Genomic DNA, 27523 nt, shown 5'->3' on the forward strand with positions numbered 1-27523 from the left:
GTGTATAGCATTAAAAAAATGCAAAGCAGTGTACAATGCATGTACAGTACCAGTTGCCCATGCTCCCTTACTGAATATTTCTTGTAATTAATTAATGAGTTATAATATAATTATACTGTCATCTTTACACACACACTGACTTGCAGTTCCCAAAAAAATTGATGAACACCGACAAACTACTTGGTCTACACATGTAGAAACACGATTCGCATTTTACAACTGTTACAGTACATCACACACAACACAAGAATTACAAAATATACATGACTCAGTGACACCGCAAATGAAGTAAAGATGATCAAAGTACCTAAATTGGTCAACACACATGAAGACCTCAATTTCATTCATTGTCTTTAACTTGCTTTTTGGCAAATTATAATTATCTGTACATCACACACAAGAAAACGATAACGAACTACATGAACTCTAATTGTAATGGTGCCTCATCAGTGACACAGGAAACATTTGTTCCCAATGCTTGGAAAAACCAACATCTTGGCATCTTGCCCAACTTTAACTGTGGCCAACCACCCGTTTTCCAAATTGAATATTTACTCAGGTCTCGCTATCCTCTAATGCCTCCTCCATTTTGTGTTTTTGTATTTCACCAAAATACAGCAGTCAATAATATTTTGTTTTTACACTTACGTTTTTACACTTACTTTTATACTTTATTGTATTTTTCAGTATTGAACATTCATCATGCATTATTTCCACTATACTACTCTAACTAAACTACCCAGCATTAAACCATCACGTACATTCAGTTCATCATCACATGTCCACATGATTTTTGTATCCTTCATACAACAAGTTATTAGTGGCAGATGTTGATGTTAAAGCTTGAACTTGCTACCTAACTACACTCGGCCTTTATTCGATATAAACTACGTATTTACAGTTGCAGTGATTCCGTACCAGGAACAATGGAAAAGGGTCACTAAGGTAGAAAGCTACAATTGTGTCTCGTTTGTTAGCTCTTTGCTTGAGTCTGAATCCAGCACCAATAAGCCATACTTCTCTAACACTCCTGGCTTCTTTGCTGTGATCCTACTCCACAGTACATCTCATGACTCCAGTTCACTCTATAGTTTTATTGCTCCTGAGTTGCTGTCCTAGACATACATACTAGTTTCTTACAATCATGTCATCAGCCGAGGGTTTGCACTTTAGTGCTCTAGTTACCCGAGGCGTGCGTGGGCGGCCACGGGTATAGTAGTATGTTGGTCTGTTTGTTACCCGAGGCGCGTGGGCGGCCACGGGTATAGTAGTCTGTTGGTTTGTTTGTTTGTTTGTTTGTCTGTTTGTCACGAGTATATCTACTCACCTGGATGCCACAGCACTGCGTTTACAGCATGGATAGCCTTCACACAACAATATCTTGGTTTAAATAGTGACAGATTGTGATGTTAAAGCTTCTTTGTCGAGCAAAAGCTAAGAAGCTTGAACAAGCTTGTGACTGGGTCTGCTTACCTGGATGCTCTAGCACTGCGTTTACAGCATGGGTAGCCTCCACATAACAAGTCAGTACTTCTAATAGTGGCAGCTTTCGGTGTTAAAGCTTCTTTGTCTAATAAAAGCGAGCAAAATGTAGCTTGAACAGAACTTGCACTTGCGTTACTTATAACTGAAGTGATCCTGTACCAGGTCCAGAAACAATGGAACAGGGTCACTAAAGTAGAAAGCTTGCTTTAGCTGACTGGGATCCATGCAGGACCTGGAGCCATACTTCTCTGAGACTCCAGGCTTCTTTGCTGTGATCCTAATCCACAGTGCATATTATCTATAGTACTACTTGTTCTCAAATGTTTCAGCATGCCTCCAGTCTGGTTTAGTTTTATTGCTCCTGAGTTGCTGTGCAAGTCATGCATGATGATGATAACAACATCACTATATGCACTGCATTATATCAGTCTTTTGGTTTCATGTCACCAGCCGAGGGTTTGCACTTTAGTGCTCTAGTTTGTTTGTTTGTTTGTTTGTCACAGGTATATCTACTCACCTGGATGCCACATCACTGCGTTTACAGCATGGATAGCCTTCACACAACAATATCTTGATTTAAATAGTGGCAGATTTTGCTGTTAAAGCTTCTTTGTCGAGCAAAAGCTAAGAAGCTTGAATAAGCTTGTGACTAGGTCTGCTTACCTGGATGCTCTAGCACTGCGTTTACAGCATAAGTAGCCTCCACACAACAAGTTAGTACTTTTGATAGTGACAGCTTTCGGTGTTAAAGCTCCTTTGTCTAATAAAAGCGAGCAAAATGTAGCTTGAACAGAACTTGCACATGCGTTACTTATAACTGAAGTGATCCTGTACCAAGAAAACGATGGAACAGGGTCACTAAAGTAGAAAGCTGTATATACCAGGAACAATGGAACAGGGTCACTAAAGTAGAAGCTTGAATTATAGCTCCTGCTGCTGACTGGGATCCTACTCCATGCAGAACCTGGAGCCATACTTCTCTGAGACTCCAGGCTTCTTTACTGTGATCCTAATCCATAGTGCATATATCTATAGTACCACTAGACTACCTGTTCTGAAATGTTTCAGCATGCCTCCAGTCTGGTTTAGTTTTATTGCTCCTGAGTTGCTGTGCAAGTCATACATGATAACAACATGCATTATATTTCTGGTTTCTTTTTAATCATGTCACCATGTACCAGCCGAGGGTTTGCACTTTAGTGCTCTAGTTTGTTTGTTTGTTTGTTTGTCTGTTTGTCACTAGTATATCTACTCACCTGGAGGATGCCATAGCGCTGCGTTTGCAGCATAGGTAGCCTTCACATAACAATATCTTGGTTTAAATAGTGGCAGATTTTGATGTTAAAGCTTCTTTGTCGAGCAAAAGCTAAGAAGCTTGAATAAGCTTGTGACTAGGTCTGCTTACCTGGATGTTCTAGCACTGCGTTTACAGCATGAGTAGCCTCCACACAACAAGTTAGTACTTTTGATAGTGGCAGCTTTCGGTGTTAAAGCTTCTTTGTCTAATAAAAGCGAGCAAAATGTAGCTTGAACAGAACTTGCACATGCGTTACTTATAACTGAAGTGATCCTGTACCAAGAACGATGGAACAGGGTCACTACAGTAGAAAGCTGTATATATCAGGAACAATGGAACAGGGTCACTAAAGTAGAAGCTTGAATATAGCTCCTGCTGCTGACTGGGATCCTACTCCATGCAGAACCTGGAGCCATACTTCTCTGAGACTCCAGGCTTCTTTACTGTGATCCTAATCCACAGTGCATATATCTATAGTACCACTACCTGTTCTCAAATGTTTCAGCATGCCTCCAGTCTGGTTTAGTTTTATTGCTCCTGAGTTGCTGTGCAAGTCATACATGATAACAACATCACTATATGCACTGCATTATATTTCTGGTTTCTTTATAATCATGTCACCAGCCGAGGGTTTGCACTTTAGTGCTCTAGTTTGTTACCCGAGGCGCGCGTGGGCGGCCACGGGTATAGTAGTATGTTGGTCTGTTTGTTTGTTTGTTTGTTTGTTTGTCACAGGTATATCTACTCACCTGGATGCCACATCACTGCGTTTACAGCATGGATAGCCTTCACACAACAATATCTTGATTTAAATAGTGGCAGATTTTGCTGTTAAAGCTTCTTTGTCGAGCAAAAGCTAAGAAGCTTGAATAAGCTTGTGACTAGGTCTGCTTACCTGGATGCTCTAGCACTGCATTTACAGCATGAGTAGCCTCCACACAACAAGTTAGTACTTTTGATAGTGACATCTTTCGGTGTTAAAGCTCCTTTGTCTAATAAAAGCGAGCAAAATGTAGCTTGAACAGAACTTGCACATGCGTTACTTATAACTGAAGTGATCCTGTACCAAGAAAACATGGAACAGGGTCACTAAAGTAGAAAGCTGTATTATACCAGGAACAATGGAACAGGGTCACTAAAGTAGAAGCTTGAAATATAGCTCCTGCTGCTGACTGGGATCCTACTCCATGCAGAACCTGGAGCCATACTTCTCTGAGACTCTAGGCTTCTTTACTGTGATCCTAATCCATAGTGCATATATCTATACTACCAGTACCACTACCTGTTCTCAAATGTTTCAGCATGCCTCCAGTCTGGTTTAGTTTTATTGCTCCTGAGTTGCTGTGCAAGTCATACATGAATACAACATCACTATATGCACTGCATTATATTTCTGGTTTCTTTTTAATCATGTCACCATGTACCAGCCGAGGGTTTGCACTTTAGTGCTCTAGTTACCCGAGGCGCGCGTGGGCGGCCACGGGTATAGTAGTCCGTTGGTCTGTTTGTTTGTTTGTTTGTAATGTGTGAGTCTACTCACCTGCATGCCATGGCACTGCGTTTACAGCATGGATAGCCTTCATACAACAAGTTATTAATTTTAATAGTGGCAGAATTTCATGTTAAACCTTCGTTGTCAAATAAAAACGAGCAAAAGCTAAGAAGCTTGTGACTGGGTCTGCTTACCTGGATGCTCTAGCACTGCGTTTACAGCATGGGTAGCCTCCACACAACAAGTCAGTACTTCTAATAGTGGCAGCTTTCGGTGTTAAAGCTTCGTTGTTTAATAAAAGCGAGCAAAATGTAGCTTGAACAGAACTTGCACATGCGTTACTTATAACTGAAGTGATCCTGTACCAGGTCCAGAAACAATGGAACAGGGTCACTAAAGTAGAAAGCTGTATATACCAGGAACAATATTGGAACAGGGTCACTAAACCAGAAAGCTTGCTTTAGCTGACTGGGATCCATGCAGGACCTGGAGCCATACTTCTCTGAGACTTCATGCTTCTTTGCTGTGATCCTAATCCACAGTGCATATATTTATAGTACTACTACCTGTTCTCAAATGTTTCAGCATGCCTCCAGTCTGGTTTAGTTTTATTGCTATTTGAGTTGCTGTGCAAGTCATGCATGATGATGATAACAACATCACTATATGCACTGCATTATATCAGTCTTCTGGTTTCTTTATAATCATGTCACCAGCCGAGGGTTTGCACTTTAGTGCTCTAGTTTGTTTGTTTGTCTGTTTGTCACGAGTATATCTACTCACCTGGATGCCACAGCACTGCGTTTACAGCATGGATAGCCTTCACACAACAATATCTTGGTTTAAATAGTGACAGATTGTGATGTTAAAGCTTCTTTGTCGAGCAAAAGCTAAGAAGCTTGAACAAGCTTGTGACTGGGTCTGCTTACCTGGATGCTCTAGCACTGCGTTTACAGCATGGGTAGCCTCCACATAACAAGTCAGTACTTCTAATAGTGGCAGCTTTCAGTGTTAAAGCTTCTTTGTCTAATAAAAGCAAGCAAAATGTAGCTTGAACAGAACTTGCACATGCGTTACTTATAACTGAAGTGATCCTGTACCAGGTCCAGAAACAATGGAACAGGGTCACTAAAGTAGAAAGCTGTATATACCAGGAACAATGGAACAGGGTCACTAAAGTAGAAAGCTTGCTTTAGCTGACTGGGATCCATGCAGGACCTGGAGCCATACTTCTCTGAGACTCCAGGCTTCTTTGCTGTGATCCTAATCCACAGTGCATATTATCTATAGTGCTACTTGTTCTCAAATGTTTCAGCATGCCTCCAGTCTGGTTTAGTTTTATTGCTCCTGAGTTGCTGTGCAAGTCATGCATGATGATGATAACAACATCACTATATGCACTGCATTATATCAGTCTTTTGGTTTCATGTCACCAGCCGAGGGTTTGCACTTTAGTGCTCTAGTTTGTCTGTTTGTTTGTTTGTCACGAGAATCTCTACTGCCATAGTGCTGCGTTTGCAGCATGGATAGCCTTCAGTATCTTGATTTAAATAGTGGCAGATTTTGATGTTAAGGCCACTCCAAGTGATACTCTGGTTTCTGGTCCACCGCCCGCATCAGATTTTATTCTTGGATTTCTATCTCATTATTGGATTTCTATCTCATTATTTCTACTACGCATGCGCAGAATGGTCCATGTGGTACAAAGTAGTGTGATAATGATATTCATTTGCAAAATAATGAGATTCATAAGGTGAAATTGATAATGACATAATGAGAAAAGCCGCCCGCCCGCATGCAATTAGAAAAACTTCAGGACCAGAAACCAGAGTATCACTTGGAGTGGCCTAAAGTTTCTTTGTCGAATAAAAGCGAGCAAAAGCTAAACTTGCCTGTTGGCAGCTGCTAACTACACGCGGCCTTTATTCGAGATACCCTATGTTACATTGTGATTTTCCACATGGGTTACTTACAGCTGAAGTGATCCTGTACCAGGAACAATGGAACAGGGTCACTAAAGTAGAAAGCTAGAATTATCTACCTCTGCTGACTACGTATTTGCAGCTGAAGTGATCCTGTACCAGGAACAATAAAAGCTAAAATTGTGACTGTATAATTATACTCGTACTCGTACTCCAGCCTGGCAGGACTCTCTAAGCCTAAGACTCCAGGCTTAGTGTGATCCCAGTCCACAGTGCATGTCTCATGTGACATGTACCACTCAATGTTTCAGCATGCCATGCCTCCAGTGTTTAGCTATTGAGTTGCTGTGCTGGTCATACATGCTACATGCACTGCATTATCTTTATTATCATGTCACCAGCCGAGGGTTTGCACTTTAGTGCTAAAGTGCTCTAGTTTGTCTGTTTGTTTGTTTGTCACGACTCACCTGGATGCCATAGTGCTGCGTTTGCAGCATGGATAGCCTTCACACAATAGTATCTTGATTTAAATAGTGGCAGATTTTGATGTTAAAGTTTCTTTGTCTAAACTTGGCTGTGGCAGCTGCTAACTACACGCGGCCTTTATTCGAGATACCCTATGATTTTCCACATAGGTTACTTACAGCTGAAGTGATCCTGTACCAAGAACAATGGAACAGGGTCACTAAAGTAGAAAGCTAGAATTATCTACCTCTGCTGACTACGTATTTGCAACTGAAGTGATCCTGTACCAAAAGCTAAAATTGTGACTGTATAAAATTATACTCGTACTCGACTCCAGCCTGGCAGGACTCTCTAAGCCTAAGACTCCAGGCTTCTTTGCTGTGATCCCAGTCCACAGTGCATGTGACATGTGACATGTACCACTCAATGTTTCAGCATGCCATGCCTCCAGTGTTTATCTATTGAGTTTCTGTGCTGGTCATACATGCTACATGCACTGCATTATCTTTATTATCATGTCACCAGCCGAGGGTTTGCACTTTAGTGCTCTAGTTCTATTGTAAGGAGGCCCTGCGTGTCTCTTCTATTTATAGCTGTGTCAGTCCATGTGCTTTGTCAACGTATTTTCTCTGAACGTCAACCTCTAGCTGTCGTACTGTGTGCGCTAGTACTGTAGCCAACAACATGCATGTTGATCAGCCAATCAGAGACGCTAAAGCAGGATAAAAATAAGACTGGTTTCACCTGTGAACGAGCACGCGCAGGTAACCAAAATTTTATGTGGAAAATGTACTGAAACCGCATCATGGTAAATTAATGACTAAGTAAATTCTTCATGCCTTACGTACAATTTATGAACAAGTTATTGCAGGTGCCCTCGTGCAAACATGCCATAATTATACCGTATAGCGCGAAATTTTCGAGGGGCTTAATTTTCGCGAATTTCGTGGGTTAGCAATCCTACACGAAAATTAAGTCCACAAAAATTGTCTTTAATTACTGCTATAACGTGCAAAGATTTAAAAACCCGCAAACAGAAATGCTTTTATAGATACCAATCCATGAAATATAAGTGCCTCACGCTATACATAATAATAATTGTTGCACCTGAGCAACACAATGCTCCCAAGGGCCGTGCTGGGCAATAAACACATTATTTTACGTTATAAAAGGTACAGGTACAGTATTAATAAGAGCAACGTAACGCCCGAGGGCCGCAGCACCCGTGCTGGGCAATAACAAATACACATTTACCTTATAAAAGGTACAGGTAGCTGATTTTACTGGTATTAAATTCTGCTAAATCCTGCTCAATTTGTGATTAAATTTTATTTGCATAGTGGGGATTCATTGCGTTTTACAATTACAGTGGAACCTCATAAAACGGAACCTTTTGGCCGTTATAGAGAGGTTTTGATTGCCAGCTTTCTATGTGTCATTCTTGCTGCAAATGAATTTGCTAACTGCTTGCTAGCCTCGATTCCAGGCCGATTAAAATACGTATTTTAATCGGCCTCTAACTGCTGCTATAGAGACAAGCTACAGCCAGGTTTTCACGTGTGCAAAATAATGCTATCTCAGCTGCTGAAAATTATTGCCGAGTCATCAATAATTTTCTGGGTGTAGATGTCCGTTCTGGGAGGTTATTTTCCATTGCTAAAGCTAGTTGAGGACTAGAAAGCTGCTCGTTATACGGTTGCTTTACCTCTTGGCCGTTATATAGCGTGTGGTTGCTCTTCGGAGGTGATCGTTAATGGAGGTTCCACTGTATCTGCGCGTACACATTTTTACGATTTTACCGTCACCTTATAAGGTAAAGCTAAATAAGATCTGTCCAGTGGTCTTTCCGTGCAGAAATAGAGCAGTCTGAACATGAAATTGAAAATACACAACAGCACCGTCAATCCTATCACTGATAGGTGCTATTGTGTCTATGTAAAACATACTGGCTGTACACCATCACTACCATTACATCATCATGTACGTACATGATTTTCGTAATAACTATGACTATTTGCTGAGAGTTAGCACTTCAGTGCTCTAGTTGCGTAACTAGCAATAATATGTTTCATTAAAAAGTAAAGATAGCTGCTTCATGATTCCATCATAACATACGTAGCTAGCTAATGTTACTTGTATAACCATGCAGCAGATTTTAGGGCGGCTTAAATAATATTTATTTATCTTTTTCCAACTTCATTTTTCCCAGCACCTCCATCCTGAAAAAGGAAGTGCAGTAAAACACTTGTTACGCTTATAAACTACTGTATCACTATCGACTATCATAATTATTAATTTTCTCCCATCATACTTACTGTGAGTGATCTCCCTTTGGTCTCAATGGGTAGCAAACAAGACAATATTGCCAGTACTAGACATGATCCAGCATACAAAGATATCGTTGCAAGATCGCTATGTTCCACTAGAACCTGTTACAGAAACATAATAATAACAAAACGGTTCTTCAAGGTCCGACCAGGCTTGCAAACCATGTGACATACATCCAAACATACATACATACACTGCATCGCTAACCTGTGCAGTATACGGTGTTATAATTGCTCCAATACGTGCAGCAGCTGAGCAGGTTCCCAGTGCAAAAGCTCTCACAGTAGTTGGATAGACCTCAGGCGTGTACACGAAGATTGCTTGAAAAACACCAGTGGCAAATGCTCGTATTATAAATAGGAATATAGTCAGCAATATCCTGAAAGACACATTATTATAATTACGTCTTATGTATGTATATAATATACCTTTCACCACATACGAAAAGAAGCAAAAATCCAACCATTGTCAGCAAAAATTCAGCCACCATTGTGAGCTTCCTTCCAATCAGTTCCACTAAGACCATTGTAACAACAATACCTATTACGGGGAAGCTTGATAATTATTGTGAACTGAACTTATTAAAGTAGGTATTATAATTATGTGCGAGCTTACACTATAACATCAAACATTACCAGGAACTTCAGCGACTCCAGTCCACAATATGCTAATGTAGTCATCTCGAGTAAGAACTTCACACGTCATATTAGATTCATTCAAAACTGCACAGTGGATGTACGTTATTTTACAGTACTTATAACAGAGCATAATTATTATACCATATCCACAATGAGGATCGTGCTGCAAAAATTGAGTTGTTAGAAGCACGATACCATAGTAGAGCCAAGCAGCACCAAACCTGAGGTAACAGAATACTGCCTCATAAATACATACGTGATGCACAAAAATAATAGACCAGTTGCGCATAAGGAATTTAATTAATAATTAACTTACAGTGACGTCACGATTGGCCTGCTCCGGAAAATTCACTTTACTGGCAAATCAATGCGTGGTCTTTGAGTTTGTATATGAAGTAGATCTACTTGTAGTTGTAACTACTGCACGCATGCGCTTTGACCAGAGTTCATTGCATCGTAAAGATCTGTTTATCTATTTAAACAACGTACAGCTATAGGGAGTTAATAATTTCTACTGCATGCAGAGTTAAAAGTAGCTCTAGAAAGCAAGTTGAACTGGAGATATAAGCTAAATTCTGGAGTAAAGAGATGTCGGGCAAGACCTGCTGTTTATGAGATGGGTCCTGCTTCCTAGAGAAGGGTATAGTCTCTCGAGCACAGACTTGTCCTAGAGGGAATGCAATTCTGCCGGAATGTTGGCGGTGCCAATCAGATTTTGCATGCAGTAAAATTAAAAATGATAATTATAATTATAATCAATGTGTGTATAAAAGCTAGCTTAGTAGCTTTATGTTATGTAGCTTTGGCACCTCCACAGAGGCATCAGCACCTGCGGTGCCTTTATTACTCTCAGATATTGTTTTGTTATTACTCTCAGATATTTTACAGTATAATGAACAAGGAATTCAAAGTGAAACTAATTTCATTTTTTGTGTTAGTGGTATAATTACTTTCTGGGCTACATATCGCCCACGTTCATAAAAATCCTTGTGGATCACGCGATTTCCCAAACTAGGCCTTACTTTTTCTTAGTTGTACGCCCATTCCTTTCTTTGCTGCCTCATTTGTCTATTCTTTTTTGCTACCTTTTATTTATGATTTATGGATGAACGAGTGTTACAAGCGTGCGCTTGCGTGCTATAATGCCTCTCGCTATGTTTTTGCTTTCGCTCAAAAGTATTAGGAAGAGGTAAAATGTGCTTTAATTGTTTCACAAGAAAGGGGTGTCCACAGCTAGTAGTGCATACTGATCGTCCTGGAGCCAAACAGTGGGAGCAAACCTTTGTTAAAGGCATAGTCAGTAGTCTGATAAGCAGAATTCAATCACAGAAAGTAGTATCTATAACAAGCAGTCCAAAAAGAAAAGGTTGGTTTGTGGCTTACCAGGACCTCAACAAAGAATAAAATTGATTCTGCCAGGATCTGAGGTTCAAAATGGATTCTCTTACACGTGGTATTGAGCACGCATGCGCATTACATCCAGGAATAAGGGGTGTGTCTGCAAGTTCAATAATGGCTACTAAAATAGCTAGCTTCTTTAGCAGCTCTTTCTGACTCTTGTAGCTAGCGCTTTAGTGCAAGGCTAACTCATAAGTTGAATAGAAAGTTTGTGCGAACAGATGATGCTATGAAAGATTCTGAAGGAGGCCTTCAATGTGAGTCAAACTAGCCATAACTCGAGAAAGAAGCTTTAGTTTGCTAATCCATGAATCACAAAATCCAAGAGAAGGTGGCTAGAAGCCTATAGAAGCTGTTAGTTTTCGTCGCATTGCAACCGTTGTGCAGTTACAGCTGGAACAGACACACACACAGTCAGCTTTACCGTATCCCTCGTATGGCGGCTACGCCTTGAGGCACAACAATGACAACAGCAAGAAAAAGTAAGGCCTGGGAACGAGGCTAGTAAAAGTATGTGTTTTAGGTTCTTTATAATCTTGTCATTGTGGTCTTGTTATATATGAATAATAGCTAACACACAATGCTTCCAGAATTCCTCTAGTAATTATACTTGCTGCTATAGCATTTATTGTCTTGGGCGCGCCACGGAGTATACTATAGTCGGTCAGTCAGTCTGTCTGTCTGTTGTTCTGTGTATTCTGAGTGCTCACCTGGATGCGATAGCGCTGTGTTTGTACCATGGCACTTGTTGGTCTCTTAACAGCAATATAATTATACTCTTTTCCTCTTATTCGAATGTTTTGACGACAGACGAGCTTCTGTCTCATTAGCTCCAACTCCAGTAGTGTATCAGTTTCTTCCAGTAGAAACATTAATGTCTTGCTCATGTAATTGCTTGTATAAATACTATTAGTAAATGCAGTGACGTCACACTAAAAAGCTGGACATGTGAGACAAACAGATCGACTCGCTAAAAAGCGTGCAAATGTCATGCTAAAAAGCTTCCAAGCTACAGATGAACACGCCGCTGAGCTTCTCTGCAGTACTCGCTTGGGGCGGCTCCCCCAATAACAGGAGCTGGTGAAACTTTTGAGAACGGTGTGTATGAGACATGCCATTGTGGACTAAAAAGTCAGCAAAGAAGCCGGGAGTCTTAGCGTGTGGTGATGACCCTCGTTATGTTTAAGTATTAGAGAAGAGGTGCAATGATGTTATTACCGAGCGGGAAGGGATGCGAATAATCGTGCTACCTATCTGATTCTGGCCAACATGGATTATAATTTGTATATAATTATACCGTATTTACTTTATTAAACGCCCTCCTTGAATAAACGCCCATTTCGTTTAAACGCAGAGAAGAGGTGCAATGATGTTATTACCGAGCGGGAAGGGATGCGAATAATCGTGCTACCTATCCGATTCTGGCCAACATGGATATAATTATTATAATTTGTATATAATTATACCATATTAAACGTCCTCCTTGAATAAACGCCCATCTCGTTTAAACGCCCAGGATAAAAGCTCTGTCTTTGTCAATAAACGCCCATGTATGGGGCGTGGCACTGTGGGTGGAGCTGAAATAGCACGTGGAACCCAGTTGCAAGCGTGGCAGCATAGAATAAAATACTTTTTTATGATGCATCGATGGCAGAGAGAGAGAGAGATATCGACACAGAAGGCACTCCTATGACTTAAATTTAAGCTGAGAAAAAACTGAGACAGCAGCCCAAGAAGAGCACAATAATTAACTGCTGCTGTGCAAAGTTTTGGAGGAGACATAACAATAAACGCCCTCCTGGATTAAACGCCGTCCTCATTTAAACGCCCCCTCTAAAGACTTCGATCTAAAATATACGCCCGGGCGTTTAATCAGTAAATTACGGTATACGTATGTCTGTAACGGATGTGGGTTGGGCTCCCGTCAGGGGTGCTTTAAGGCAGCAAACGATGCTCTTGCGTAGCCACCTCGTACTGCTACTACTACTATATAAACGGATACTAATTTTAGCGAATTTTAGCGAATTTGTAATTAACGCTAAATTAAGTACGCGCTAATAATAAAACGCAATTAAAACAATCTAAATAAAAAATAAAAATAAAATTCTGTTGTACTTTTGAGAGTATGCTAAGCAAGCTAGCCCTTTCTTCATCTGTATCTGACTCCAAACTTTCCATTCAACCATTAAAACACATCTTTTGAGATATTATTGTGGTAATGAATTTGCTACAAATCCGCCAAAATTATAGTACCCTAAAAACAGATAAAAATCTGAAAACGCTAAAATCACTACCCGTCTATAATAGTAACATTAAGGTAGATCTAACACTATACACATCACACTAGACAGCCGGAAGTGATAAACAATGAACCTCTTTGTACTATACTCGTTACAATGGGACGAGCCTCAGAGCTCGCCCCAATAACCTGTGGCGGCCCACGTGCCTCGGGTAAAGACTACTAGGTGAACGCTGAAAGCATTGTGTGGTGCGAGCCTTAGCGAAATTGTATCGTGAATAGTAATGTTGAAAAGGACAGTGTGATCATTAGCCTGCCTGCCTGCCTGCCAACCTCCGCTCTCTTGATCTGTCGTTTCATTAGCTCCTGGTTGTCAACGTTGTTTCGTTCGCCTTGCCAACCTCTGTTCTCTTTGATCCGCAGTTTCATTAGCTCCTGCTTGCTGTCGAACTTCCCTTAGCCTTGCCAGCAGATATTTTCTTTGACATGGAGCTCAATTTCTCGTAGGGAATGTTGAGCTGTTTCTCTTGTACAAAATAAATTTATCGTTACATAATATTCAATATTAATTAGTGATCGGACTAAATTTAACACGGACAGACAACCGCATGTCTCTGTACTACTCGCCCCAATAACTCTTGGCCGTCCACATGCCTCAACAAGCAAACAAAGCCGCTGGCCGCGGTACAGCCTTGTGTTAATTATGAAAGCACCACGGGTGCTGATGCCTTGTGTCAAAGTAACAAAACATAAAGCTACTAGCTACACACAGATGTCACTAAAATTTGATGAACATTTTGGTAATCACAGGGAAACTCCAAGGAGTGGGAAATGATCAAAGCATCAGTACAGTATTAATTGCAGCTTTCTTTTCAGCTACCAATAGCTAGCGTTCCAGCGCAGAGCTAATTAACTACTAAGTAGAGGAGCAACACTCCATGGACAAGTTTTACTACGCACTCCTCTGAAAAGGCTGCAATGGCATCCCAAGTCAGCAAAACTAGGCATAACTTGAGTATATTATTTTGCTAATCCACAAATAAAAATCCAAGAAAACATGACCTATAGAAACTCTTACTGCACGTCTACACAGACATGGAGACACACACACTAACACACTACCATAATTATTATACCTTACTTGCGCAATGCGCACCGAGGCATAACAATGCATAATGCTCATCAGAACCACCACACTACAAAACTGTACACCTACCATAGAAAGAAAAGCAGCACTGTGGTTTTCCACATCTCATTTAAAAACATGAGAGTTAGGTTTTTCAACAGAAATGACTTCACGCTTGTGCACAGTGATGCTGTAACCAATTGCACCCGCCTTTTTGTGCTGAAGTTAACAGCTACATTGTCCTTCTGCATATGCATGTATTATAATAATTATACTGTCATTTCAATTTACATACAATTTCTGTAGTTTCAGAATCACTTTGATCATGGTCGTCCAATAAAGGGTGATCTTCTTCATTCTGCTGAAGAGTTTCACTGGTTTCACCTATCACAACATCACCTTCAGAGTACCTCACAAGCACTATGGTTATAGCAGAAATGGGCACATCAAACAAGATTACAAATGGTACGGCCTAGCCTGATTCAAGGCCGATTAAAATACGGCCTGGTACGGGGTGATAGTTCGCATGCGCTTAAAATACCCAGAATAATTATGGGTAATCGTACCACGAACGTAAAACTTTAGTAAACTACACCGGAAATTAGTCTGTTTACTTACTTTATCTCTATGACTGAGTTCTGTGAAGCTGTGGCTATGACGACTATTGTGTTGGTCTACAAGGCTTGAACACTAGTTTTAAGACAGAAGAGGCTCTCATCTACGTCTAGGATGGTCCTATAGCCGGGTTGTCTTCGCAAGTAGCAGTGTGAGGCACTATACACTTCCCATATAGCCTGTACAGTTCCAAGGTAAGACATCCTGATCATACAACCGTCATAGAGGTAGATGATGAGAGCCTCTTCTGGCTTCAGACTAGTGTGAAAGCCTTCTGGAACAACGCATGCGCAATAGAAAGCTAAGCTGATGTACATAGATACAAAATAGATGAGAGAAAGAAAAAAGGGGATTCCCCAGATTCTACATGGAGAATAAACTAACGCATGCACACTATCACCATGCAATACTTACCAGGCCGTATTTTAATCAGCCTGGAATCGAGGCTAGGTACGGCCTAGCTGGGGGCCAAGGCAATGTTCCTAAAATACAACAAGATTTACCGTGACACTGGACTTTCTGCAAAGTCTGCCTGCTTCACATAAACGGGTAACCCCCCCCCCCCCCCAGGATTTGGCAATTCGACACAGGCATAAAATTACTAAAGCACCGCGAGTGCTGATGCTAGAATACACACGTGATAAATATCATAGATGCCAACTGTCCCGGAACTCCCGGGACAGTCTGGGATTTGGATCGAGGCACTGTCCTGTGTCCCGCCCGGAAATTGCTATTTACAAGGTTGTTGCTCCTGAGCTGGGATAATAGAGTCCAAAGAAGCTCAAAAATGATATAAAAATTAATACTGAAGCTATCGCTTGAAAGCTTAAATCATGAACAGAATTAGTTTTTTGCACTATGCTGTCAGTCTATCGCTACGATCAACATTGTTGCAGTGTTGTGGGTGGAGCTCTTCAGCATGATCATATTGAGCATGCGCAGAAAGCAACTGCTAATATGGGGCTATATATACCTGAAGCTATCGCTTGTAAGCTTAAATCATGAACAGAATTCAGTTTTTTTGCACTATGCTGTCTGTCTATCGCTACGATCAACATTGTTTTGCAGTGTTGTGGGTGGAGCTCTTCAGCATGATCATAATGAGCATGCGCAAAAAGCAACTGCTAATATGGTATATACACCCCTCAATTTGTTTGTCCAGGAAATGTTTGTTTGGAGCCTACATTTTTGCATTAATTTTGCTGCATGCAGGCAGAATCACAGGAAACTCGAAGAGTGAGAAATGATTGATTATGATTGTTGCTAAAAAGGATGCCAAATGTACAAAGTCGGCTGCTGCATCAGTACAGTAGAGATTTGCAGCTCTCTTCTACCTCTTGCAGCTACCAATAGCTAGTGCTGAGCTAACTTGAAGTACTAATGACAGTGTATAGTTACACTCTGTGGACAAGTAAACGCATAACTCGAGAACGAAGCAATACTTTGCAAACCCACTAATACTAGAAACTTGCAGTTCATTGATCCTTGAGTAGCTGTAGCAGTCTACACACACACACACTGTATACCTCGCTTGCGCATGCGCACTGAGGCATAAACACACACCGTATACCTCGCTTGCGCATGCGCACTGAGGCATAATAAAAATTAATTGAGATGGCAGCTACTTTGTAAAAAGCCGTAAAGAAGTTTGCTGTCTTAACTACCATATTTTCGCAGGTAGATTTGTTTGCATTATTCTGGTATAATTATTTGCGAAATGTCGATCTGAATACATTAAACAAGAGGGTGGCCAATAGTACTAATTCTTGCGATTTTACTCTCATTCGCAGAAATAGCAGAAATGAATACACGATAGCCCACTATAAGTAATCTTATATCCACACAATAGCTGAATGTTACCACAAATGATCTCTGGCCCAGCTTTTGTGCATGCATAAGCTTTGTCCCCTCTAAATCCAGCACGTACAGTGCAACAACCAGAGTAGATTTTTTTTTTTTTACAAATTTTTCAGTTTGTTGCATATCTTTTAAAGTTGTTAGGTGATAATTAATTATGATATAAAAAATTATTTGAGTGCAGGTACGTACTGAAAGTTCAACTACCATTGGACCACTACCTGTAACATCTTATGACATCATCAATATAAAATGGCTGTCTGGAGATGTGCACTTCCAAAAATAAGTTAGGAATAAAAGTATCTTATTTCATTGAGTTAATCTGAAATTTGTTATGTATGAACTTGAGTATAATTATTGCTCATCTTTTGAGCTTCAACGGAAGTCTGGGAATACTGCATTTTGTTGTTTTTTGGTGGCAAATATGTTAGGAATACGATTTTATGCTAGTTAAGGTCTGATTTTTGAGGAGCATGTACTACAATATTCATTTGTACTAACTTACAAGAGCTAGACAAGTCTCTTCTTTGCTAGAGCAGCCCTTCTTGTCAAAAATAGTGACGTTGGCAATGATATGTCACAGGGACGTGGCAATTGAGCCCGCTCTAGCAAAGAAGAGAAGCCGTTGAAGCTTAAAAGTTGAACAATGTACTCAAGTGCATACACAACAAATTTTAGATCTTAAATCAAAGAAATAAGCTACTTCTATTCCTAACGGATTTTCAGAGGTACACATCTTCAGACAGCCATTTTATATTGATGATGCAACAGGTAGTGGTCCAACGGAAGCGCCAATAGTTGAAGTTTCAGTACCTGCACTCAAATAGATCATATCACTTTTACTTTAGAAGATATGCCACAAAACGTAAAAAATGTGCACCCTACTCTCTTTGGGTTGCACTGTATAGGACAAACCTGGCTCACTGTTATGACAACCTTCTCTTCTTTCTTTCTCCTCAAAAGACACTAGCACTCCCTAAATTATGTTAGTAGACAAAAGAGTATCATGGAACATAATAATACCTGAAGTGGCTGTTTACAGTTGTAGCGAGCGATCAGTTTAATAACCTTCTCTGCCTTAGCATACTTTCCTTTCACAATATAAAATCGTGCTGATTCTGGAATGAACTACAGAGTACATAATTATACATGCATGTAGATACAGATAAATCGATAATATTAAGGCCACTTACCACGAACAGAGAAACAGCAATAAACAAGGGAATTGTGGACAGTCCCAAATACCAATGCCAGCCTAAACCTCCGGGAACCATTACAGCAACAGCAAGGCCAGCACCAAGGATACTGCCAAGTGCCCACCACATCTACAATAATGACTTCATAGCATTACCCATCCAAGCAAACGACCTTACCTCTTGAAGTGTGATACAAACACCACGGAATCGCTTTGGCAGAAACTCAGCGTAGTAAGTTACCCTATATACACATATGAAATAAAAACATTGAAGAAATTATAATTAGTAGTTCTAACAGGCAAGAGTTCTGTAGTTAGATAGCTCGACATCTATAGCTAAGTTTAATTGTAGAATGTAACTGTACACACATATTGTGTTTTCCCAAGTGCACTTTACAAGTTACGAGTTGCACACTAAACAAATTAAGGCATTTAAGCACCATAATATTATGGTGCTTTGAACACTCGCAATTTGTAGTTAGAAACGTACTCATGCTTGCATGTACAATGCCATAAACCTCAACCATAATTATTATACCTAAGACCCACAAAAGCATTTGCAATGTGACCGGGAGAAACAACAAAAAGCGTAGAGACAACAAATCGGGCGAGAGCATAATTATTCATTCCAATGTCATTCATACATGTATGTACGTTACATTTTTTGCTGATCATTTTTCCTGTAGCACATTGCTGATAGGGTGATGTTCATTCCCTTGTTTGCATGTTTGAGCAAAAGATCAAAGAAACCACAGTGCAAATGTGAAGCCAGGTACATCAAAGCTAACAAGTTACCACCATGCAATATGCCATATAATTATTTGCACAGCCAGAAAGCTTAGACGAAAGTTGGAATGATCTCTTTTTATATTGTTCCTACAACTCACTATTATTTTTATGGTATCAAAAAAAGGAATGCAGAATGCATGAATCTCTGCTTCTCCCACGTAACAAATCAGTTATTGCATAATCACTCGTGCAATATGTGGTCGAGGGCCGTAGCGTGCTCATGCAATAACTAATACATACAGTCAACATTTTGGGGGCAATTTGTCGGACATAATGATCATTGACCATAAGAGGTTTAGGCATATACATCCGTCCACCCATGCGCACGTTGACATGCATATGGAACGGAAGTACAGTCTATACATCTACTCATTGCCAACTTCCCAGCCAAATTTCAGGAACAAAACATGGGGGCCGGCTGATCGCCAAAGAAGGAAGCGAATTTTTGGAAATTAAGGACATGACTCTGATTCTCAGTACAAAGACAACAATTCCTTACAGGATGCCCCAGTAGCATCTCTGCTCAGCTCTCAATGTGGTTTCACTAGTTCACTGCACATTATTAATTGCGCAAGCAAGTGAGCCCCGCCCATTTATCGAGCTATAGCTAAGTTCTCTTGTGTAAACCTGTTACTGTTCTGTGCAGTAGTCCCAAGGCTTGATAAGCCTTATTGGCCCACAGAAACCTTGGATATCTGAGGTGAATAGCAGTTTCCTTTCGGGGCAAGGAACAGAGGTGCTACAATGTAAATCTGGGACAGTCCCGGAAAATTCGGGATAGTTGGCATGCACCTATGGGTCTATTTTTCACATATTTTTATGGATCTTGTTCCAATGCTTTTTTGGTTAGGTCGTCGAATAGAGATGTTGATAATGGCAGCATGTGTTCATAACTTTGCAGATCCTTGTTTTCTTCCATCTCCATGCAGAGACTATTATCAACCATGGCTATACAGTAGCTTCTCATCCTTGTTATTATATATTTATACTAGAGCACTAAAGTGCAAACCCTCGGCTGCATGGTGACATGAAATAAAGAAGAGGAGTGATATAATTATAATGCAGTGCATGTAGCATGTATATGACTAGCACAGCAACTCAAGAGCAATAAAACTAAACTAACAACGTACACGCATGAGACATGCACTGTGGAAGACTGCATGGGATCACAGTAGACTTAGAACTAGAACAGTATGGCTCCTGCCAGGCTGGAGTATAGGATCCAGAGTCAGTCAACAAACCAACACAGTCACAATTCTACTTTGATTGTATTGAGGTACAGAACACTTCAGCTGCAAATATGTAGTCAAGGCTAGTCTCGAATTCCAGCCGGTTCTCATTGTAAGCGTGGGAGGGAGAGAACCATCCTGTTAACCATGTGGATACTCACGACAAACAAACGAACTAGAGCACTAAAGTGCAAACTCTCGGCTGGTGACATGATTACAAAGAAACCAGAAGAGTGATATAATACAGTGTATGTGTGATGTTATCATGTTATCATGTTATCATGTACGACTTAACTGCCAGGAACAATTAAAAACTAAACCAGACAGGAAGCATACCGAAACATTTGAGAACAGGGTTTAGTGGCACATAGATATATGCACTGTGGACTAGCCTGGAGTCTCGGTGAAGTATGGCTCCTGCATGGATCCCAGAGTCAGCTAACAGCATGTAACAGGGTAGATGGGCGTGCCAAAAGGGAGACGGGTTGCAGCCCTATCTAACATTTGTTCTGCTGCAAAAAAACATGCAGCATTAATCAGATTGCAGACTGCTTACGTTACAAAAGCAGTTTGCATTCCTGAATGCAAAATGCATTAGCACCAATCAGATTGTATAGACCTTACGTAATGCATTTGTTGGCTTCCCAGCTCCTCCCCTTCTCTGCAGCAAACTAGAGGCACAGCTAATATTAATGATATTCATAGTTAGTACGTGATGCAGCAGAACGAACGCTAGATAGGGTTGCAACCTGTCTCTCTTTTGGAGGCGGGCCACGCCCATCTAGTAATAGGGCCGGCCAGGGACAACAAACCAGTCACAATTCTAGCTTTCTATTGTAGTTACCCTTTTCCATTGTTCTTGGTAAGGGATCAACTCAGCTGTAAATATACGTAGGGTATCTCGAATAAAGGCTGCGTGTAGTGCTAGGTAGTGCTAGCTGCCACATGCAAGTTCATTAGCTTTTGCTAGCTTTTATAGACAACGAAGCTTTAACATCGAAATCTGCCACTTAAAGCAAGATATTGTTGTGTGAAGGCAGGCATATATGCTGCAAACGCAGCGCTATCATGGCATCCAGGTGAGTAGATATACTCGTTACAAAAACAAAAAAACTAGTCTAGCCACGCCCTCCCCAACTTCAAAAGAGGCTGGAATTCGAGACTACAAACAAACCAAGGGACTACTAATTATGCCTCGAGGCGTAGCCGCATGAGGGATACGGTAAAGCTGGCTGTGTGTGTGTGTCTGTAACTACTCAACGCGACGAAAACTAACAGCTTCTCTAGCCACGTTCTCTTGAATTTTGATTCGTGGATTAGCAAACTAAAGTTTCTTTCTCGAGTTTATGGCTAGTTTGACTCACATTGAAGGCTGTTGCAGCATAGATATAATTATAGAGTAGAAGGGGATTGGCAACGGAAGTGGTTCACGTGATGTTTTACAATGAAGTCTATGTAGAGCTCAGAAACAATCCGTTTTGCTTTCTATCCCAGGTAAGTTTCCCGAGAAACTTATTGAGTCTAATCATGGCTAATGCATGCGTCTCAAAGACCCCTCTATCACTTAAACGAGCATGTTGGCTTTAATTACCGGATTAGTCGCTTCCGGGATTTTGAGTATAAAAAAAGCTGCAGTCAGTTTTCAGATGTGATTCTTCCCTGCAGAGATATAATTTACATAAGAGAAAATACATGAAAAGTGCTAAAAAGCTACGAGAATAGGCAAACTGAAAACAAATACTGTAACAGTATACACAAACTACTTCGTAAATGCCTTATGTACTCACGCTTGGCCAGTGCCACCAGCTCCAAAGCCGACACCAGCACGACACAACAAAAGCCATGGATATGCAGGATACTTTGCAGACGGGTCCGACGTGATAGGAATAGCACTCAGTACCCCAAAAACTAGAACAAATACATTGACCACCAGCAATCCCTGCAACAAAAATAATTGTATGAACACGTCACTGAAAAGTAATATCTATACAGGATATACGTATACATGTACGTTATTACTCATGCAAGGGATGTGCAGCTAGTACTACAACTCGAGGGGCATAGTATTAGCAGTACAGCACGAGAGCATGATGTAAAAACCTACTTATTACCCGAGACGCGTGAGCGGCCACAGGTATAGTAGTCGTTTGGTTTGTTACCTGAGGCCGTGCTGCGGCCAGCGGGTATAGTAGTCGTCTTGTTTGTGACATATGAATCTACTCACCTGGATTCCATAGCGCTGCGTTTACAGCATGGATAGCCTGCACACAACAAGTTGGCCTTTTAATGTTCTACGCATTTACAGCTGAAGTGATCCTGTACCAGGAACAATGGAAAAGGGTCACTGAAGTACAAAGCTAGAATTGTGACTGGTTTGTTGTCTCGGGAGGCTTCTTTGCTGACTCTCCACAGTGTAGCAACAACTTTCATGCTCTTTTACGTCTTTAGTTTTTCTCTGAGTTGCTGTATACATACTACATGCTCTGTATTGCCTCTCGATCGTTTCTTTATAATCATGTCACCAGCTGAGGGTTTGCACTTCAGTGCTCTAGTTTGTTTGTTTGTGACAAGTGAATCTACTCATCTGGGTGCTATGGCGCTGCCTTCACACGATCAGTTATTAGTTTTATAGTTGCAGATTTTAGTAGAAGTTTCTTTGTCGAATAAAAGCTAAGAAGCTAGAACTTGCACATTGGCTGCCGACTAGCAAGCATATAATTATTATAATAGAGAGAGAGTATCGGATATAATTATGCAGAGAGTAACGTGACTTTCATGGGCTTGGAATTTGCACACTCCAAGTGTGGGTGATGTAATCGATCTACTTTTTTGACATCACCTACACTTGGATTGGTCAGTGTAAATTCCAAGCTTGTGACACATACAGGAAGTCATGTTACTCTCCGCATACAGCGGTTTTCAGAGTTCTTGCATTTCAATGTTTAGAGCGGGAGTATACCTGTCACGTGAACGGTTACGTAACACATTGAATTTTTTAGTCATTCAAAACCAAGTTTTTTCCAATAGAATCGATTTGCGTTAAGCTAGGAGAAAATCGATCTACATTGTAGAAAGGCCTTTGCACCACAGCTAGCTAGCTAGCTGAAGCTAAAGTAATTAACATCCTTAAGTTTTGTGAGCTACTACTACTAAACAATAACCGGTATTAGTCACACAGGACTGGATGTCTGTAGCTAAGACAGATTCTGATGTCCATATGACTCTCATTAGCTTGCAGCAACACAAAATGAGCGGGCAAGCGGGGAAAGCCACTTCAAACAGTTCATTAATACTGGGAATATTCACTCCTATTTTCAGTCTTCTCTGAATAAACTAGCTAGTACAAACATTTACAAGTCAGAGTAAAAACACTTGCCTGACTCAGCAATTTTAATGTGCTAGTGTGATGTAATGTTACAAAAATTATACCACATGCACTTATGCAAGAACTCCAGTCGGATGGCCAAGGTCCAATTTCTACGTGAAATAATTAAATATACATTCATCATTACGTCATTTATCAATCTGTGCCAAAATGGGTGATCTGTAGCTGTCTGTTTAACAGCATTTTGTGGATGACAGCGCCAATAACTACAACTTCGAACAGTTTGAAGGTAAAGGATAATATGGAAGTGTAATGCAGTCGTTTCCAGCCAGTCAAGATAAGGAGGCATGAAGATAATCCAACCTGAGAATAGCACCCACTAAAATCAGTGTGGCTGTAGTGGAAGGTTTCTTTAATATTTTGGATTTAGATCGAGTAAGACTATAATAATTATGATATCTTTTGTAGCTTGGGATGAGATGCACAAAAACGTTATGATGGAACAAAGTTATTGAGTTTTCATGTCTAAACAGTCTATCTTCATGTTGTTAAATTTTTTTCTGCGGACTCCTCCAAGTCTCCATCAGTGTCTCTGCTAAGGAAGTAAGGCCATACCAATGACGAGAATGCACTGTGTACTACTGCAACTCTCCTCTCTGTCTTCAGCCCCGCCCCCCCTTTCTGTTTGTAAACGTTAGCTCTGAACTGGCTCATTTCATGACCTATAATCCTTGTGTTTAAAGGTTGCCTTACTTTGTATTGATTGCAGATTTATTTTAAAACCAGACTGCTAGATCTATGAACATGTAGGATTTTTGGCATGCTCTAGCTTCATAAATTTTTGCGATCACAGCCTGTTTTTTTGTTATGCACGCTATTGGTCTAACTGCCCTCCAAATTTTATGGGCTGCAAACGATGGGAACAAAAGTTTTGCTTAGAACCATTAATTTTGTTACGGAATCAGTAGCATGTGCAAGAACGGGGCTAGAAGCAAAAAGCCAAAAGAAGCAGTTGGTTATCTAGTATCAATCTCTGTTAGCGTAAATGCATCAGGAAAGTTTCTACTTGTTATACATTTGGCTGGATTACGATTGGCTGGCCCCTCTGGAACTCATCCAAAGACACAAGACAGTAATTGTGGTCTTTGGACTTGCATCCGAAGGTCCTCCAATACAGCACCTCTAACAGCGCTCACAGACACTACTGTACTGATTCTAGTCTTGCTACTATAATTATTTATTCCTTGTGTAGAACACAGCCTCGATTAAATCGCGGGGAAACACGGATTGTACTTTGAGGGTGCTTCCGTTTCCAATCCCTCTTTCCTTTATCTATGATCATACCACACTTACGGTCACCACTAATGGATCTCATTGGTCAACAGCTGTAGAATAATAGCATACAGCCCCAGGCATGCACAGTTGTTTTTCATTTGTTCAAGAAAGTAAGCAAACATGCTTGACGGTACTAACACTCAAAGCGACGGTAGAAACACGGAAGGTGCTCTCCAATAATATGGCTAAGCTTCCACGGGTCCATGGGCATGGTTTAGATACATTTTATCAATGAAGAGCTGACGTCGAACGGTCAACACTGGGACTAAGGAAGCTCTTGAGCATCTGTAGGAGTCGATCGACGTGTTGCTCTTTGACGGCTGCAAAATCCGGCATAGTCTTATTCTTTTTTGCAGTCTGCATCGTGGTGGTTGGTTGAGCTCCAGAACGTTACATATGAGGAGCTATAAGACTCCAGACTTCTTTGCTGACTTTGATGTGATTCTAGTCCACATTGCATGTCTCATGCACCAATTCTCCAATAGCCATTGAAACTCTCAGGATACTCCAGGGTACAAATGTGTGGTCAGCTGTGGTCAGCCTGAAGCCCTCCCTCCACCCTTTAAGTCTCTTAAAGAAGACTACCGAAACAAAATGTGTGGAAAGAATTTAAAGTAAATGTGGTTTGTCAAGTGCAAAGCACACACACACACAATGTGCACAGCATGCATGGCAGGATCAAAAGAGTGTTTACTACTATAGTACTCAGTTGTAAGATAACAGCTTCTAATTGCGTCTAGGTGTTCATAGCACAAGTTACCAATATCTGTGTGTGGCAAAACAGCACATGCCACAAGATGTTGTGTATTTGGCATTCCTTATCACAAAAAGCGAACATTGAAGATTCAATGATGAAAACGTTAGGACGATGGGAGAGCAGTGCCGACAAAAAAACAAAAAACAGTAGTATGCATGTGCAGGATTACATGAGGGTATGGGGAGTCTCCCTGATTAACTCTGTTTAACCAGCACGTTTAAACGCCATTTAATCTATGGTCTACATAATTATGGTCTACATAATATTGTTAAATATGCTCTCTAGGGCTAAGCTTGTCAAAATATTAAAATGTTGGGGAGGAAAGCTAAGCTAAGACTAGACTCAAATACACAACATCATGCAAGGCAAAAGCCTAGCCTCGAGTCACTTAAAGCAGCTGAGCCTCGAGGTTAGTTAAACCATAGATTGAATAGGGAGAGGGATTGGAAATGGAAGTAGCGTCAGGTGACATTTTACATTGAATTTGCAGCATGGCACCAGAGAGCCTTGATGTCAATCCGTGTTACGGTTGCTCAACACGCGGGAAACAATGTTTCATGAATTATGATCACTACAAGATATTCAGAGCCCCCCTAAACGTCATTCTCATGCCCCCTAATGGTGAGCATCAGTTGGAAAAGAAAAAATACATTTTTGACTTTTGTGAAGAGAGCTAGAGGCACAAAACACGCTATGAGATCTTTATGTACCTAGAATGCTTCTAATATAGCTAAGACTGTGCAACTCATCGGTGTACTGTGTCCCATTATGGTCTCACGTGTCAGTTGGAAGTGCATGCAAGTTTTTGTACAAATGTAGTATAATCTAGCAGACAAGTCAAGGTACTAGATTTTACCAACGTTAGATACACAGCCTTGATTAAACCCTAGCGTAACGTGGATATAATTCGAGGTAACTTCCGTTTTCAATCCCTCTCCCTATTGGTTAAACGTCACACTACCCTGACTGACTGAGAATCACACTGCTAGCATGTTAAGCATTAGCTAACTCAGTTTATAGTTATAATAACAACGTGAGTCCATACGGTACCATCCCTCCAACAAAATAAGTGTGATTAAAATGAATAAGACGTAGATCTAGTCCGGCCGTGGTAGGCGTTTTTGCCAACATTGCTATAAAAGCTGGTACGAGTACGAATGTACGTCAGGAAGGCACTGCTCCAGCGTAGTGAGTATTATTCAAACCGAGTGCTGATAAGGCTTCCCATGATGCGTGGAACAAAGCTCTGTTTCGTCAGGAACTTCCCGTCGGCATAAATAAACAGGGGTCCTGAATGTACACTGCAAATTGCGATGTATTGCAGGAGGGCTGCTACAGGGCACCAACCGCCATCAGTTCTACCAATTATCAGGTTCGGGTTGCATTAATAATTATGATGAAAGATCAAAGCATAGATCGAGTAATAGAGAGTGACACAAACTGAGCAAATGCATCATCAGTCCGTCCCTGCAAAACCGTTTTGCGACTACTGCCATATTGTCACACTGAAAGAGGACCTTGTCTGCTGCAATGCTGATGAATGGAGAGCATTTCTTTGGTTGTGATGTTTTCAGCGGCATACTTTTCATATAGGGCCCACAGGATCTGAAACCAGTGATACCTGGTATATGCGCCACAGCCTCAGGCCGATGGAATTTTTGGTATAGAGAACAGAGTGCATTTCTCCATATATGAACGCGAGCTAAAGCTAAATCGGAGCAAACTGCCTCGTTTTAGGCTAAATCCCTACTGCAGTGTAGATACGACTCTGGTTTGATGATGCACTCCTCTGTATTTTCTCCCTATAAAGTCATCCAATTATGCTCGAGATAGGTGACACGTTTTGCTTCAAGATCTACTGTCAAGCGTCAGCCCCTGAATATATTTGGGGGCCGAAACTGCCGGTCCCATGCATATAGTGCCGAGTAGTAGCTGATCGTCTGGATGCACTGGAATTGGTCGGGGAATACATAAAACTGCCTTCGGTAGTACAAATCCAATACATCCTTGATATCCATGGTACAGCTATTA

The 27523-nt window shown here is 40.8% G+C and overlaps 1 protein-coding gene across 2 annotated transcripts in view; it reads right to left on the reverse strand.

The window, feature by feature from the left end:
• Window positions 1–8725: 8725 nt before the first annotated feature.
• LOC135340002 (synaptic vesicle 2-related protein-like) overlaps window positions 8726–27523 on the reverse strand; it is a 52587-nt gene continuing 33789 nt past the window's right edge. For both annotated transcript variants that reach the window (XM_064536282.1, XM_064536283.1), the window contains exons 5-17: window positions 21863–22014; window positions 18236–18299; window positions 18056–18187; window positions 17886–17990; window positions 17778–17838; window positions 14686–14810; window positions 14481–14635; window positions 9769–9848; window positions 9625–9711; window positions 9418–9529; window positions 9197–9368; window positions 8977–9090; window positions 8726–8880 (exon numbers count right to left, since the gene is read on the reverse strand). In XM_064536282.1, coding sequence (XP_064392352.1) covers window positions 8842–8880; window positions 8977–9090; window positions 9197–9368; window positions 9418–9529; window positions 9625–9711; window positions 9769–9848; window positions 14481–14635; window positions 14686–14810; window positions 17778–17838; window positions 17886–17990; window positions 18056–18187; window positions 18236–18299; window positions 21863–22014 — 1398 coding nt within the window. In that variant the 3' untranslated portion in view covers window positions 8726–8841. The remainder of the gene's footprint in view (window positions 8881–8976; window positions 9091–9196; window positions 9369–9417; window positions 9530–9624; window positions 9712–9768; window positions 9849–14480; window positions 14636–14685; window positions 14811–17777; window positions 17839–17885; window positions 17991–18055; window positions 18188–18235; window positions 18300–21862; window positions 22015–27523) is intronic.

The sequence above is a fragment of the Halichondria panicea genome, chromosome 8, assembly GCF_963675165.1.
Source record: "Halichondria panicea chromosome 8, odHalPani1.1, whole genome shotgun sequence".
Classification (NCBI taxonomy): domain Eukaryota; kingdom Metazoa; phylum Porifera; class Demospongiae; order Suberitida; family Halichondriidae; genus Halichondria; species Halichondria panicea.